Here is a 15,738-nt window from a genome sequence, read left to right as displayed (position 1 = left end):
GTGGTCATGGGATATGATGCATTACTGCATTGACGAAGACAGAGCCACTTTGAAGTAGGAATCGTTGTTATCGGCGATAATAACTGGGAAAACATGCTTTGGCTTTCATCGCCACATAGCTCAAGTCAGCGGTCGAGAGCTGCGTTGATATTCCATTACCTGGACTGCTTAATAGAATAGACTAACATTAGCGAGCGGTAGGAACACAATATTGATCAACAGGTGCCTGTCACAACCCACCCCTGCCACAATGTCACATATCACGACTCCGTGTCGGTCCACCCCCATAACCTTCTTGGGTTATCCACAAACAACCTCCTCACCTGCGCCTGCGTTCCGGCCCACTCAAGCGTCTGTTGCAGAATAGCCTGATCGTCAACGTCCCTAAAGTCCTGCTCAACCAATCTCCCTCCAGCCCCATTCCCCTCCTTACTCGCCGTATGCGGCCAGTCGCTGCCAAAAACCACCATGTCGGGTCCATGCAGCATAAGTGTCTCCGCGATAACCCGCAGATCACTATACAGCGGCTCGTCCCGCGAGTTCTGGTACGGCGCCGAGATCTTAACGAAAAGGTGGTTTCGTCGCATTAGGTCCACCACTTCTCGGAAGCCGGGGATGCTGAAGGGATCGATCGCATTGTGTAGATTGCCCGTACGGGAAGCTGTCATCGCGTGAGCATAGTGATCCGCTACGACGCGTACCCCCAGGATTGGAATTATGGTGTGAAGGGACTTGAAGGAGGCGATAGGGACCCATAACTGCAGGATCCAGTTGTGAATTCGCGCGATCGACGCCGCGCGAATGGTATCTGCAGTAATCTGTGCGTCTGTTCCTTCGTTACCATAGTTAATGCGGATTCCGCGGACGCCGGCGTCGTGAAATGTTTGAAGGGTAGTGTGATCGATTTCCGCCGAAAGGTCTAAGACGCAGACGCCGCGATAAGTACCGTTGGTGGCGCGTAGGGCGTCGATAAGGACGCTGTTATTAGTTCCATATACGCTGGGTAAGACAATGACGGCATGCTGAATGCCGACGGAGCGTTCAAATGCCAGGGCCTGTTCGCGAGTGGCAGCTTTGGGGGTGTAGTCTAGCAGGGCAAGTCGGTCAGATCTGGGCTTACGTTCTGAAAAAGGTCAACAGCGCGCACCTCTGTCTGGACTGAGGGGGAACTTGTCGGATTCGATGATATGAATATGAGAGTCCCTATCTTCGAGTCAACACCAAAGTGAAGTTGGTTGCCACGAGCCAGGGGAATGACCAAGCATATTTCGGGACTGTTAGCCCGGCTTTAGCCTTGACGATTGTCATGCTGACGAGAAAAAATAACTGTCAATGTTAGTGGAGCCTATTACTGTACGTAACGAACGCACTGTCTGTAGAATGGTAAGGCCAGCAAGCTTGAAAGGCATAATTGCAAAGAAACTAGAAACACCAGCGACTACCAGCAGTCCCACCAAGTTGCCATTCTTAAAGTGTATTTTGATAATTTCCCCGGATCTCAGATCAAAGCATCTCCACTCTCACCCCGCGAATATCTGTGCTGGGAGTTCGGCAGAGCGGGTTTCGTTTGAGAACTGAAGACTGCTACGTGGTCTATCGGATCTATCCGAAGCTGGCGTAATGGTATTTCGAGCCTACTTGTTATTAGAATGGCGAACGGACCGATGCCGAAACTAAATACTAGTTAGTAGGTATATATCTTGCAGCGCACCTCGGCTCGGCTGCCAGTCCGAGATTGACTACTAGGCTGTCTTTCCCCGCCCCCCGATCAACTTGTTGCCTTCTCTGACAACGATATACCCGCTCACTGCCCGTCTTTTCTTCGGCCTCGAGACCCCTGTATTGTGTTGTAGCCAGATATGCTAGGATGGAGCAGCGGAGCCTACTATCGTATCCAACCGAACCGGTCCGCCCTTCTGCAAACACAACCTCTAAGACGCGGACCCCAACTGCCCCGACTCGGCATAAACGGCGTCCTTCGGCTTGTGTCCGCTGCCGACGGCAAAAAGTTCGCTGTGATGGCGCCGTACCCGCATGCTCGAATTGCGCGAGAGCTGGTGTGGACTGTTTGGAAGGGAGAGCTGCGTCTGCTGTGTCCAGAAGGTGGCTTTCCTCCCTGGTGTTATGCCATCTGCTAACATCCATTGATCTGCTAGTCGATTATACTATCTCGAACGGCGTGTTCGAGAGCTGGAAAGACTGGAGGCATTGCCGTTACGCGATAATGCTGATAATGCTGAGAGTACCGACAATAGCCGAAGCGCCTGTGATCAAAATGCGTTGTTTGATGGGCACAATGCAAGTCCAACACCGGCCCCTGTAGTCGTCGAGAATCATGGCATTCACCTGGTTGAAGACCACCACAGCCCTGCCGTGCAGTCACCAGCCGTTTCGGGCTCGACCCAGATCACTCGCAACCAACCACTTGCCCATGAAGTTGGGCTTCTGTCGCTCGCCAATAACACTGAACCTAAATATCTAGGTCCATCATCTGGTATTTCTTTTGCTCGCCTTATCTATGAAAGCGCACCGCAATCACAAGGCCTCCCACTGTCGCTACTTCAAGGCCAAGGCACGCATAAACATCCTCGCGTGCTTCCGCCTACAGCGACAGGACGGGCGCCCAGCTCAGATGCATCTAGCATTCCGCCCATCCCTTTACCCTCTCCGGCCGAATGCCAGCAATACGCTGAGGCTTATTTTGAGGGCACATATCTCTATCCTTTCATCTCACAGCAAGGGCTCTATCAGCTCCTAAGCCAGATTCAGAAGTATAATGAATCTTCTACATGGAACCATCCGCTTCCGATCCGATTAGCTGCGGCGCAAGTGGGCCTTGTTCTTTCCCTGGGGGCACGGTTCCTTGAAGTACGCTTAGGGTCCGATTTTGATTCCAGTGATCTTTTCGTCTCTGCCATGACTCACAGTTCCCAGATCTGCCTTCAGGACAGCATGGAGGGTGTGCAAATTTTGTTACTGATGGTTCTTCACAGCTTCTACAGTCCAGAGGGTCTGAATGCTTGGTATCTGCTTCACACTATCATTGCAAGCTGTCTGGACCTTGGACTTCAACGGCGGAATGAATGTGAGTTGACGCAAAGAGATGTGAGCGCCCCAATGTCTGACCTTGTCTTCTAGATGCAGCAGAGTTGAATTCGGCGACATACCGTCTGGCCGCACAAAGACGTAGCGCCATCTTCTGGTCGGCCTATTCAATGGATCGGACACTAACCACTATTCTCGGTCGTCCATTGACCCTCAGAGATGAGGCCATTGATCAGCCATTCCCAGGCCTGGATGCAAGTGATGAAGTTGAAGAAGCAGCAACCAGGTGGGATAGTGCAAAAATGACGCACCATCCGTTCGAGCAGATACCGTCGACATATCTAGCATTCATTTACTCCTTACGATTTGACCGAATTACTGCTGAGATCAAGCTCATGATATACCGCGTTTCTCGCTCACCACGCCGCTTTCCCTGGCCATCAAACATATCCTCCTGGCAACGGGAGACAGATCAAGCCTGCAAGAATCTCCTAACTGAAGTCTACACTCAGCAGCGCGGGCGTTCCGTGTGCGGTCCTAGCTCACTATCTGGAACTACCGTGCAACGATTGGAGATCAAATTCCACCAGTGCATCATGCTTCTCTACCGACCCAGTCCTCAACTTCCATATCCGACATTCGCAGCCATAGAGTCTTGTTTTGGTAGCGCAATGAAGATAATCCAAATCAACACGGAGCTTCACCGCTTCAGGAACATGGAGTGGTCGTGGCTCTCTGCCCACACTATCTTTGTTGCTGCCATTACAGTTCTGTATTGCCTCTGGGCCTACCCAGCGGTGAGAGACCTGACGCCAGCGACCGTTCCATTATCCCGTGTAGACTCCGCCTTGGAGCTCCTTACCTTCCTTAAACAGCGGTGGTCTGTAGCAGAGGAGCCATGCGAAAAGCTCTCACGACTGATTGCCCTAACCCACGAAACTATGCGCGAGACCGCTGAGAACCAAAGGCGATCTGCGACTGCGGATGACATTACAACACATCCTCCCGCTGAAACACAGCTTGGAAATGGGGTTAGCATGGTGCCACAAGAGGACGGTAGATCGCTGCTAATAGATGAATTGGGCATCCTACGAGATTTGTTTGACCTCGGCTGGCTCAGTGATTGGGGCTCGGATGCTACCCAGCCACCAGTTTGGGATACTTCCGAGCTTTTGAGGGGCTTTGATAGTTAGGGTAACTTTGCCGTAGGTGGTCTTGGAGAATGAGCTGATCCCCAGAAGACCGTCAAATTCATCATTTCTGTAGCTTGGATAAGTGCTTCCCATTATGTATATGAAGTGTAACTATATCATGACCTTGCTCGACTATCTCATTATTCTATTTGATTCGTTCATCAAGGACACTCATGTAGTCCGCGTAGGCCGAGCCTCCCCCGCGAGACGGCAACCCCCCGAAGTCCGTCGGATCAGCCGATATTGCCGATATCGCCCATTCACGACGCCAGCAAATCCTATAAAGGCAATTGAATAAATTTCGGCGGCCTCTGCCAAATATCATCTTCACCGACTACTATCGGGCTTGTCTCAAAAATGACTCCTACGAGCAATTCACGAGATATCATCGAGCGTTTCAAGCAATGGGGCGCTTGCGACGTAAGACCATGACCATGCACAGACCCAACACATTGGTACTTTTTGGTTAGCTCGTCATCAATGCTAATTTACACTAGGTTGCCGACGGCCTCAGCAAACTCAAACACCCAGACGGAGGGTTCCTCGAAGGCCTTGCCCTCTATTCACCAGATTACCAAGCCGGAGAGACCAAGATCGTTGGCCAAGCATTTACGGTGAAATTCGTGCCAAAAGACGACCAAGCTGCGCCGAGACTCGGTGGAAACTATGTCCGTGACGTCTCTTTTCTGGGCATCCAAACTCACAGCTCTTATTTGGCTGATCGTTTTCTATGAGGTAGATTGATATGGTCCCACCCGGAGTTGTGATTGTGATATCCCAGCCCCTCCCACAGGTAAACGCCGTCTATGGTGGGCTGATGACCCTGCGGGCACAGGCGGTAGGTGCAGCGGGGGTAGTGATTGACGGACGTGTACGAGATTTAGGAGAGCACCGAGCCCTAAAATTTCCTGTATGTCATATTTCTTCTCCTTCTTCATAAGTCATCATGGCCAACACGTTGGCGCTCTGGCTCCAACAACGACTAACAGCTACGTTAAATGGTACAGCTGTTCGCCAGATATGCCGGCACCACAGCTGGCGGGGCAGTCTGTCGGCCTTCTGAAGTAAACGTTCCCGTGCGGCTGCACTCTGAACATCAGGAGGCTTGGATTAACCCGGGTGATTATATTGTAGCCGATTTGAATGGAGTTGTGCGTGTGCCAAGGGAAACGGTGGAGGAGGTGCTTGATGTTATTCCGGAAATTGTGGAGGCCGATCGGAAGTGTGCAGAGGGGATTAGGGCGGGAAGGAGTGTACAAGATGTGTTCAAGGAGTTTAGGGGGCGGTAAGGGTAGATTATAGGTGATATAAAGCGTGGTTGCAATAGCCTAGCTACCTGGTCCTTCTCGTCTGGTAGTACATCCGTCCATGAAGAGCAGCTTTAGCAAAGGAGATCCCAAGAAAGCTGATTTGTCTCGTTTTGTCTAATTGTAACCAGTAGTTTGATTACTCAAAGGATACGTTCTTCAATGACTCTGAGGCCCAAATATATATCTGAATTGACTGTGGCCAATCAGGGAATACACATCAAACTAGAAAGATGACATTGCCAGAAAGCAGTGACTACAAAGCAGCATAGAGATGTTGGAAGAGCAGTGACTCATCTGGTCCTCAAAATGCGCTAGCTTGGGTAGGCTAGGCAATGTATCGGAACCCCTCCCTTCGCGCAATGCGCTCTTCATCAGAGACACCGGCAATCTCTCTCTGGCTGTGACCTCTCATCTCCTCCGTCACGGTTGTCTCCCCTCTATCGATGCGCCGATTAGCGCGACGGAGAACGAATCGCATGAATAGCGCTAGCACAATCGCACCGAGTGAGAAGGCTGAGTTCGCTGCCATGGCGGTCACGTACCGCGGAGCGGAGCTGTCGGGGTAGAAGTACGAGGAGAAGATCTGCAAAAGCACTGTTGGCATGGTAATCCTTTTATCTGATTCGTTCGCTGAAGGTAAGGAAGTTGGTATGTACTTGCGAAAGGTTCCCAAAGGCATTAACAAATGCCACAGCCGACGCCCGCTTAATTCTAGGCCTAAGCATTGTTTTCTGTGTCCAGGCCAGCACGACAGCGTTCGAGCCATGCCCCCCGGCTACCATCAAAATCATGGCGAAGTACCTCGAGCCCGTGTTTAGCGTAGCGGCCGCAATAATGAAACCGGCAATCGCAACTGAAAGTGGCCAGATAGCGTGAAAGGACGAATTGCGAAGCCGATCAGCAGACCAATTATTAGCTATAGATATGACTAGGGCTACCATGTACGGTGGCACAGTAAGCAGCAAGGTATTAACAGTGCTAAAACCTAGCGTCTTAACGACGGCGGGAAAAAAGTTGGACGTCGCACTCGCGACTTGGATGCAAAGAAAACTGAGCGCGAAGGCGTACAGCCGCCAGTCGCTAAATGCCATCTGGAACCCGTAGCTCCAGCGTTCATCATCTTCGTCAACCTGACCGGCATCCTCAATTAGGCGCCATTCGGCGACGGCGCGCTCTTCCTGGGTTAGCCAGGGGGTATTCGAGGGGTAGTTTGGGAGGATGAAGAAGGCCATAAGAGCAATAAAGATGGTTGCTGAGCCCTCAATAATAAAGATCCAGCGCCATGATTCGAGCCCTCGGGCCCCGTCTAGACCGCTCGTAATGCCGGAACCGATAAGGCCGGAGAATGCGCTTCCCAGCTGGGAGCCGGAGAAGAGAAAGGCGCTACGTACCCCCATTTCGGAACGCTTATACCAGGATGAGATGAGGAAGAGCGCGCCGGCTGTTAGAGTCATGTCAGGGGTATCACACGGGAGGAGGTTGGAATCTTACGATAAAACGCTGCCTCAACAAACCCAAGCAGGAACCGGAGAGCATACAAACCGGCTGCGTTGTGGACGACTCCTACTAGCGCAGAGAGCATGCCCCAGATGACCATAACGGACGGGATGTAGAGTGAAGGGCGTAGGTTGGCCAGAAAAATATTGGATGGAATTTGCATCAGCACGTAACCAGCGAAAAGCAGAGCCACGGCCGTAGCATAGTGCGTGCTGCTTAGGCCAAGGGAGCCTTCAATGCCGGCTATCTTTGCGGCTGATATGTTGTTCTGCACCACATAAGTCGTGTTATCATGAGGCCCAATCAAAAGTGCACAGGGAGGGAGAAATTACTCGATCCAGATAGTTCATCACGAAAATAATCCAAACACAGAGCAAAAGACGCATATCCAGTTTCTTCTTCAGCCTCCTCTCTGCCAGGGCAATTTGCTCGGGAGTCATTGTCCGGGCAGGCGTGAGTCGGTCAGGCTCGAGACCACTTTTGCCTGAACTGACAAGCTCGGTATGCTCGACGGATTTGTGCTCCATGGTGTAACTACGTGAGTAACAGATTTTTCCAAGCAGAAGTTGTGGTATCTGTTGAAATGAGACAGTAGCGGAGGAACTATCACTGCGGCAGCTTCACTACATGGGATACCCATCATCAAGTATACCCTTTCCCCACGGGGATGCCAAGCAGTCAAACCCCATGGGGAGAGCACTTCAACCCCGCTGAAGCAGCACTTGGCTGGACTAGTCTCAACACGGTCTCCTAGTACTATGGACGGTAATGTCGGTCAGGGCTTCGGATAATAGCCATGGCAGTGATAAGGGGTTCTTCGGGGCAGGAGGCGAACGGCAAAACGCCGAAGAAATGAAATTATCTTCTCCTACCCCGTGAACGGTTAGAGCCGGGACATGTCTTTATGTATTAGTACACCCAATGTCCATATAAAATTGTTCGTTATTGGCTAGTTCTACTCTAGTGATCATTTCATCTCCCAAAGACAGAAACTAGCGCCCACGGTATCTGCAAACAGAGCGAAATGACAATCGTGCACATGGGTACACTGGCTCTCTTCTAACCGCGTATTCACAAGCTAACAGACTTCTTTGATGTTAGTGATGTTCAAGTTCCGCTCCGATGTAACTGCGGCGCATAAAGAGACCTTCGCTCGAGAACTCAAAAAGCTCAAAGATATGGACTGCGTGAAAGGACATCGACTAGTCGTGGGAGGGCCCTCAATGACCGACCCCATTGAACGAAGCAAGGGGTTCGAGTTTGCGCTTTTGAGCTTTCATGAGTCTCTTGCAGACCTAGAGAAGTATCAGGCAAGCAAGGAACACCACTGGTGAGCGGCAACCTAATAAGTGTCTAGGAAGCTGCTAATGTGGTCGTCGGGTGTAGGGTTACAAGCACGTATATGTTTCCATACAAGGAAGACCTGGTCCGTTTTGACTTTGAAGTTCCGCCGGAGGACGAGTACATGTTTTTGTTCTCACAGTAAAAAATACTCCAAGATAGTTGCCGCTGAGAAATATGTGAAAATGGCGAGTTTGGACTTACTGCACCCTGTCCCATTCAATAAATTACGGTAAACACTACTAGTGGGGTGAGTGTCGGCGTTTAACCGACCTAACCCCCTCATCCGACTCTCGGAACTTCCGACCTTGGCAGCTATATAAATATACTCCCTCAGACGCCGAAAGGTTTTGCACGTATCTAACCACTTCCTTCCTCTCACCATTAAGATGTCATCCACTAAACAGTCACGTTATTACGCCGATCCGGAAAAAGCAAAGGAGTTCGCGGCTGCGCTCCTCGTCAAAGCAGGCCTCGATTCAGAGGACGCACGCTCGATGGCAGAGTGCTTAGTCCTAGCCGATGTCCGCGGTGTCGTAAGAATCCCAAGTACTTTGTTTCTAGTACTATCTAACAGATGATAGGATACCCATGGTCTTGCAAGGCTTCCGCAGTACCTTGATCGCGTTAGTAACGGCCGGGTCAACGCCCGGCCAAGCATCAAGATCACCAACAAAACCCCCGTAGTTGCACACCTGGACGGAGATAACGGCTTTGGCTTCGTCGTCGCAACTCGCGGTATGGACGAAGCTATCAAGCGTGCAGGAATCTATGGTATCGGAATGGTAACGGTCAACCACTCCAATCATTTTGGCATGGCAGCAACATACGTCCTCCAAGCTCTCAAGGCAAATATGATCTCGCTTGTCTTCACCAATTCCGCCAAACAGATGCCCCCTTTCGGAGGGAAAGAAACGCTCCTCGGTATCTCTCCGTTTGCTGCCGGTGCTCCGTCAAACACGGAGGTGCCATATATTCTTGACATGGCGCCCTCTGTTGTTGCCAAGGGAAAGATCCGACGCGCTGCACGCCGTGGTGAGCCTATCCCTCTGGGCTGGGCCCTAGATGCAGATGGGAACCCGACAACGGACGCAAATGTCGCCTTAAACGGCAGCATGGCGCCAATTGGAGGGCCGAAGGGATCCGGTATTGCGATTCTTATGGACATTATGTCGGGCGTTTTGGCAGGCGCCGAGTTTGGCGGACAGGTTGGAGACCAGTATAAGGATACGAAGCCCCAGAATGTAGGCCACTGCTTTATTGCTGTCAAGCCCGATGTCATCATGAGCACGGAGGATTTCAAAGCTCGAATAGATATACTTGCGCAACGTGTGCACGGGGTTAGTCCGGCGCCCGGCTTCTCGGAGGTGCTGTTTCCTGGGGAGCCCGAGCACCGGTTGGGGTTGCAGAGGCGGGCTGAGGGCATTCCCTATGCGGATGCGGAGAAGACTCTTTTCGCTGATGCCGCAAAGCAGTATGGTGTCCCAGAACTACCACTATCGGATTGTCCGCTAGCATTGAGTTGAAATCGTGGAAGATCAAAAGACGATGTAAAGGCGTATAGCAATGCTCTCATTGAGAACATACAATGAGCCATTCTATGTCTAGCGACGTCCGCTTAATTATTTTGAGCTCACCCACCTAGGTCAATGGTTGATTAGCTTGACTTATACCTACGAATACTATAATCAAGGATGGTATATTTGATTATAGGAATGTTTTATCAATTCTGGTTGTGATAATGTAAGACCAGGTAATCATTCAATGGTTATCATATTTGCCAACCATATATAATTAACTACATCTCAGACCTATGGAGACAATAACAGCCATGCGTCCCTATCTACTCATTTATTCCAATACCTTCTCAAATCATGATCGTTACCAGTTTCTCACATTTTGAGTGCCCTGAGACCTTTTGTTCATCTACTGTTTGTATGCACTTTTTTTCCAACTAGATGAAAGGCACTCCAGTGCCAGGCAGCTACATCAGAGTGTTGTCGAGCCTGTGCAGTTGAGCTTGCTGGGATGCTCATACTCGTGATTCACTCTTTCCATATACTATTTCAAAAATGTAGCCATTAACCCCACCCTCGGTCGGCCATGGCCGGGCCAACCCATCGGACCGCTACCGAAGGGTTCGGTTAGATCCGTCTTTCCCGCGTGTTGATCGCCTCGCCAGTCGATTTGTTTTACTTTTTCAAAAAGAAAGAATCACTCAACTACTGGTCTTTGGGCGGTTAGTGAGTGAGATGTGGACATGTAACTAATGGATATTGCAAAGAAGAGAATGCTGACATACTACTGGTGTCCATTCCTTCGTTCTGCACATATAATCATCGATCTTTAGTTAGGAAAATCTGATATCGGCTTAGGTTTTGGAGTAAATACTCGGTGCACGCATCCTTGACAGGACAATTCGGGAAGAATCTACACTGATACCACACTCTCTATGAATACTCAAGCGGGATCAAGCCTTGCCTGCCGAGCCAAACAACTTCATCACCCTTTCCACCGACTCAGCGTAGATCTCAACTGCCCGTACCTTGAGCACCGTCAACTCCAGCTTTCCCGCATTCTCCGCCACAAACGCCGTGTAGTTGTCGCGCACCGTCCGGTTAACATTCACCTTGCTCATGCCACATTCAATTGCCCTGAGGAAAAGCTCGTCCGAGACCGGATGCGTACCATGCAGGACGAGCGGAGTGGACGGGACGGCCTCTTCGATCTGTTGGAGCCTGCACAGTAATGAATGCAGTCAGTGGCCCTTTGATCTTCACAACCTAACCACGTTGGAGAAATGAGGAGTAGCCTACAGCTCTAAATCCCAACATCCCTCCGCTCCCACAACCCCGTAGCCCCCATGCACATTCCCAAAGCTGGGCGCCAAAAAGTCCGCCTGAGTCGCCTCCAGGAACTCCCGTGCATCGCTAGGCCTCGTCATCACACTGCCTAGGTCCATGTTAGGAAGGCCATCCTCGCCACCCTCAATCCGCCCTAATTCAACCTCGACCGCCATACCGCACTCATGCGCCCTGGCTACCGTGCTCGCGCAGAGCGCGACATTCTCAGCCTCATCCATGCTGGACCCATCAATCATTAACGAATCAAAGGGGAGTGTGAGAGCGAAATCGATGTCATCGGGTTCGATGCAGTGATCTAGATGCACAGCGATGGGGACGGAAGCGGCATGCGCAGCAGCGACGACGAAGCGGATGAAGTGTGCGCCCTGGAAGTGCATAGTCCAGGGAAAGAGTTGGATTATGGCGGGGCTGTGCGCGCGCTCGGCGGCGCGGATGACTGCCATGATGCCGTCGGTGTTATAGCTTTGATTAATTCGTTAGGTCTCGTAGTGGGAGAGGATTGGGCTGGAAGACTGATTCACGGGGGAAATATGTACCAGTTGTAGGCGCCGACAGCGTATTTGCCATTCTTTGCGGCATGGAGGATGGAGCGCGTACGGTTAGTGTGATGAGATTGAGAGCAGGTGGACATTTTGCGTGCCAATTTTTGTTGAACAAAGAGGTTGATTTGGAACATTTGAGGCAGTAGTCACTTTTCTACATTAATACTCAGTCACCTAGCCCAGTCCCGACGGACTTGCCTCCGAGGACAGCTCCGTCAACGGGGAATTCCGAGCGCGTCTTTACCGAGTCCGAACAGTTGCCGCGATCAGTAGCCCTCCTTTCCTGGTGATCGTATACCTAGTTTAAAATTATCTGCAGATTAATAACTTGCCATGGATAGTTTGAAGGGAAACGGTGAGACGAGTGGCTTCTTCCGGAGGAGCTGGGCGGCCCTGCGTAGATAGGGGAGTTGTACCTGAGACAGAGTTTCTTTGTATGTTGCTTATATCATAATCTAGCGAATCGTTCAGGAAATAGATAATGTAGTATCTTGAAAGGGTCGTGTTCATGCTGACAGTTTTCCCGGTAGTTGGGTCTCACAGTAGTAGGCCCGGATATCATGGGTTCTTCTTTGAGTAACTCGTCTATGAATTTGTATTAGACACCACCCTACGTCGAAGATTTGAGGCGGCCATGCCTTTGAACGGGATCAGATTGAATTGATTCCAGGCAGTTCCCGCCCAGGATATGCAGATATAGTATTGTGGTAGAAAAGTAGTATCAGAGGTATTTCATAGTACCTGTGCTGAGATGGTTCGGTGTGGGATGAACCTGCGGTCTAGTTGCATGCCGGTCAATATCATATTCCTCACACTCCATGTGTAAGGACATTGTTTGATTTAACTATCTAAATATCCTACCAATCTGTAACCTCTATCCCTATCAGGTATCGAGATTATATTAAACGCGTGCTTCAGATCAATTTGTGTCATCGCGGCATTAAGCGTCCAAGTCACTCAACAAAAGCCCCAATGAAGAATATAGAATATTCTAGAGTGGCTCATGTACTGGGAGGAATATGGGATCAATATTTGTCATAAATTTGATTTTCCACAACAGAACCGGTTAGAGAGTCTGGCGGAAAACTGCCGAGGAAAAAACAAAAGAGAAAGAAAATACATAAATAAAGAGTTAGATGAAAAGGATATGAAGAAAATGAAAGAAGAGAATGGTTTCGTCAAAGTAGTCAAAAGACCCCGAAAATAGTAAACCTCTGATAGAGCGAAGAAAAACTACCATCAGGCGTATTGGCGGGAAGCTGCGGTTATCCGCGCTGATGTGAGATTGGTGCGGGGATAGCCTTGCTTACGGCACTCCTTTTAAAAGAAGCGCAAAGCCCTGGAAGACGAGGTGGCTGAAGGGAGTACAAGTTCCATTCCACGGCCATAAATGCCCAAACCTATCAACCGATCATCATGTCCTTCTTCCCTACCCCAACATCAGAGCAGAGCATGCACAAAGGCAACTGCCACTGCGGCGCTGTGAGCTTCCGCTTTTCGCTGTCTCCGCCTCTGTCCGAATATCCTGTCGTCGACTGCAACTGCTCTATCTGCAGCAAAAATGGGTACCTGCTCGTGTACCCCTCGCTCCAAGACTTCACCCTTGAGAGCGGCGACGAAACAACCCGGACGTACCAATTTGGCCGGCGTCAGGCGAAGCACGAGTTTTGTGGGACCTGCGGGAGCAGTTGTATCATCCGGCTGGTGGCAGAGGACGCGCCACCAATCATAGCAGTTAATGTGAGTGCATCGGTGTAATTGAAGGGCCAAAGGTGATGCTAATTGATCCAGGTCCGTTTGCTGGAGGACTGTGATCTGGACAAACTAAATTACAAAAAAGTTGATGGAAGGTCTTTCTAACCACATTATACGTACCAGCCGCCGCTCTATCAAAATCTTATATTCACGAGATGCAGCCAGTCAACGTCACTCGGAACACTCCACTCACCGTCGGTATATGTAACCTCGTCCATCTCATACGAACAAGAGACATTGTTGGGGAAGGTGGTAACTCGGATATAACTTTGGTAATATAGGATGTTCTATGTACATTATTTCTATGAATGCTTTTGTCTATACACGTCTAGGGTATCTTTTACAACTTGACCTGAAATCGAGGGTGCGTCCGGATGCGTGCCCCGTACCGCCAAAAGAACAGCGGACACGCACACATCACGAGCGCAATGAAGGCGAGAAGAGAATTACCCCAACCCAAGCCCAGGGCATCATACATGGAAGGTCCGGCCAAGGGCAACAGGGCCCCAACCAGCGATCGTAGACCTGTGTTGGCGGCCGTCACCGAAGCGGCGTAGCGGAGGTAGGAGTCGACCAGATAGGTACTGGCCGACATGAAGACGGTCATCAGGCCAATGGCAAAGACACCAGTGCCGAGGATGGGCACGATCCAGTGGGTTTGGGCCTTGGCTGCCCAGCCGTACCAAAACAAGCCGATGGGGATGGCCCAACAGCCGAAGACCATGGGCGGCAAGCGTGATTCTGGGGTGAAACACCCCTTGGCCGAATGGGTGCGCGCAATGTGATTGGAAACGGCGCCACAGATGACGAGCCCAATCAGACAGCCCACACCGAATCCCAGATATGCCAGGCCTGCGACGCCTGGGGAGAAATGATAGACGTCCTCGAAGATGGAGGTGATGGTGGTGAACATCAGGTACAAGTACCCATAGGTGATGGCGGCAAAGAGCACCATGAGGAGGACAATGGGCGATTTGACGAGGAGCTTAAGCGGGCGAGCCAATGCGATCAGAAGGAGCTCACGCGCCTGCTGGCCACGGTCATGGACCGAACGTAGGTTGGGATTGCCCGTAGCCTTGCGTAACCGGGCCGCTTTCCTCTCCAGAATGACGGGGGCATAGGTTTCGCGATACCAAATCATGCACAGAATACTCATTACTGCGGTCTATTGCCAAGACGATCAATGTATTAGCGGGCGACGGGAGGAGGAGGGCTGGAGTGTGGAAGTCTGGACTTACAGCGATCGCGATCACCCAAAACACCCAGCGCCAGCCTTCAGCTTCGGCGAGGAAGCCACCAGCTACCGGTCCTACCACGGGGCCGAGGATGGGCCCCATGGCCCAGATGGCCATGATACCGGCGCGCTTCTCCTTGGGAACCATGTCGGCCACGGTGCCTGAGCCGATGGTGAGGGGGCAAACACCGGCGGTACCAGCCAGAAGACGAAAGACGATCAGCTGTGGCATGGTTTGGGCTACGGCGCAGGCGATGGTGAAGATGAGGAACAGGATGTTGCATGCATGATAGAGGGGCACCCGACCATAAATCTCCGAGAGCGGGGCGATGAAAAAAGGGCCGATCATATATCCCAGGACATAGACAGACACCACGAAGGAGGCGAGCATGGTACTGGTGGAATGAAAATCGATCATAACGTCCTCCACTCCGGGGGCGAACATGGAGGAAGCCAAGGGTCTAACGTGGTGATATTAGCTATTAGCACCCCAAGAACGGACAACTTGGAAGAGGATATGATAAGCAAAAACATAGCAGCAGCGAGACATACGTGATAAAGGTGTTGAACGCCATGAGAACTAACTGGCGGCCTTTTTTCCAGCGAGGCCAGTTGAATGGGTTTTCGAGGTCATCGGGGCCATCATAATCTACGACGTTGTCTGGATGCAGTTCGGTAGGCTGCAGAGTCGCGGGCGGCTGACCCTTTTCCAAGTCAGGGTTGGCGAGGGTATCGGATGCACCCATCTTGGCCCTCCTCGCTATAGTAGAAGGATTTGGAGGGGGAGGGGGAAAAGAACGGAAACAGGGGTAAGCAGACTACATCTACTGGATAGAAGGGCAATGACCCAGATTTTATGCTGGGAGGATTTTCAGACGACTTGAGGACGAATTGGCCGCAGCCCCATCGCATGTTGACCCATGGGAAGTTATGCCGACCGTCAGGAACACTGGCAGA

The 15,738-nt window shown here is 51.0% G+C and overlaps 9 protein-coding genes across 9 annotated transcripts; 5 read left to right on the top strand and 4 right to left on the bottom strand.

The window, feature by feature from the left end:
* Positions 1–159: 159 nt before the first annotated feature.
* BO85DRAFT_404131 (amidohydrolase family protein) lies at positions 160–1,308 on the bottom strand (the record flags this gene model as incomplete). The annotated part of the gene is made up of 3 exons (XM_025657259.1): positions 160–1,087; positions 1,148–1,203; positions 1,259–1,308. 3 exons carry the CDS (start codon positions 1,306–1,308, stop codon positions 261–263), a joined length of 933 nt encoding a protein of 310 aa, XP_025511975.1. The 3' UTR covers positions 160–260.
* A 551-nt stretch (positions 1,309–1,859) lies between these two features.
* On the top strand, positions 1,860–4,238 carry BO85DRAFT_502602 (fungal specific transcription factor domain-containing protein; the record flags this gene model as incomplete). Its single annotated transcript, XM_025664203.1, has 3 exons — positions 1,860–2,119; positions 2,157–3,085; positions 3,139–4,238. 3 exons carry the CDS (start codon positions 1,860–1,862, stop codon positions 4,236–4,238), a joined length of 2,289 nt encoding a protein of 762 aa, XP_025511974.1.
* A 357-nt stretch (positions 4,239–4,595) lies between these two features.
* Positions 4,596–5,628, top strand: BO85DRAFT_502593 (RraA family protein; the record flags this gene model as incomplete). The annotated part of the gene is made up of 5 exons (XM_025664202.1): positions 4,596–4,658; positions 4,736–4,910; positions 4,945–4,973; positions 5,032–5,148; positions 5,246–5,628. 5 exons carry the CDS (start codon positions 4,596–4,598, stop codon positions 5,525–5,527), a joined length of 666 nt encoding a protein of 221 aa, XP_025511973.1. The 3' UTR covers positions 5,528–5,628.
* Positions 5,629–5,873: 245 nt separating this feature from the next.
* Positions 5,874–7,572, bottom strand: BO85DRAFT_380031 (MFS transporter; the record flags this gene model as incomplete). Its single annotated transcript, XM_025656364.1, has 4 exons — positions 5,874–6,131; positions 6,205–6,989; positions 7,040–7,313; positions 7,378–7,572. The coding sequence occupies 4 exons, from the start codon at positions 7,570–7,572 to the stop codon at positions 5,874–5,876; spliced, it is 1,512 nt and encodes a 503-aa protein (XP_025511972.1).
* Positions 7,573–8,069: 497 nt separating this feature from the next.
* On the top strand, positions 8,070–8,531 carry BO85DRAFT_491312 (Dabb family protein; the record flags this gene model as incomplete). The annotated part of the gene is made up of 3 exons (XM_025663705.1): positions 8,070–8,088; positions 8,147–8,375; positions 8,432–8,531. 3 exons carry the CDS (start codon positions 8,070–8,072, stop codon positions 8,529–8,531), a joined length of 348 nt encoding a protein of 115 aa, XP_025511971.1.
* A 244-nt stretch (positions 8,532–8,775) lies between these two features.
* On the top strand, positions 8,776–9,912 carry BO85DRAFT_502588 (Ldh family oxidoreductase; the record flags this gene model as incomplete). Its single annotated transcript, XM_025664201.1, has 2 exons — positions 8,776–8,922; positions 8,971–9,912. The coding sequence occupies 2 exons, from the start codon at positions 8,776–8,778 to the stop codon at positions 9,910–9,912; spliced, it is 1,089 nt and encodes a 362-aa protein (XP_025511970.1).
* Positions 9,913–10,738: 826 nt separating this feature from the next.
* On the bottom strand, positions 10,739–11,881 carry BO85DRAFT_471291 (class II fructose-bisphosphate aldolase; the record flags this gene model as incomplete). The annotated part of the gene is made up of 3 exons (XM_025662467.1): positions 10,739–11,124; positions 11,203–11,712; positions 11,787–11,881. The coding sequence occupies 3 exons, from the start codon at positions 11,879–11,881 to the stop codon at positions 10,857–10,859; spliced, it is 873 nt and encodes a 290-aa protein (XP_025511969.1). The 3' UTR covers positions 10,739–10,856.
* A 1,281-nt stretch (positions 11,882–13,162) lies between these two features.
* BO85DRAFT_404126 (GFA family protein) lies at positions 13,163–13,871 on the top strand. The gene is made up of 2 exons (XM_025657258.1): positions 13,163–13,532; positions 13,584–13,871. The coding sequence occupies exons 1-2, from the start codon at positions 13,209–13,211 to the stop codon at positions 13,650–13,652; spliced, it is 393 nt and encodes a 130-aa protein (XP_025511968.1). The 5' UTR covers positions 13,163–13,208; the 3' UTR covers positions 13,653–13,871.
* On the bottom strand, positions 13,859–15,527 carry BO85DRAFT_427744 (MFS transporter; the record flags this gene model as incomplete). The annotated part of the gene is made up of 3 exons (XM_025658172.1): positions 13,859–14,712; positions 14,786–15,242; positions 15,334–15,527. 3 exons carry the CDS (start codon positions 15,525–15,527, stop codon positions 13,888–13,890), a joined length of 1,476 nt encoding a protein of 491 aa, XP_025511967.1. The 3' UTR covers positions 13,859–13,887.
* Positions 15,528–15,738: the final 211 nt, after the last annotated feature.

Source organism: Aspergillus piperis (genome assembly GCF_003184755.1).
Source record: "Aspergillus piperis CBS 112811 unplaced genomic scaffold BO85scaffold_20, whole genome shotgun sequence".
NCBI classification, from domain to species: domain Eukaryota; kingdom Fungi; phylum Ascomycota; class Eurotiomycetes; order Eurotiales; family Aspergillaceae; genus Aspergillus; species Aspergillus piperis.
The sequence above is the reverse complement of the archived record's forward strand: the minus strand, read 5'-3'. Positions and strand labels throughout refer to the sequence as shown.

Coding starts and splice junctions, on each gene's coding strand:
- BO85DRAFT_404126 (XM_025657258.1), top strand. CDS start 13,209: ATGTCCTTCTTCCCTACCCCAACATCAGAGCAGAGCATGCACAAAGGC. Junction 13,533..13,583: donor CACCAATCATAGCAGTTAAT/GTGAGTGCATCG, acceptor TAATTGATCCAG/GTCCGTTTGCTGGAGGACTG.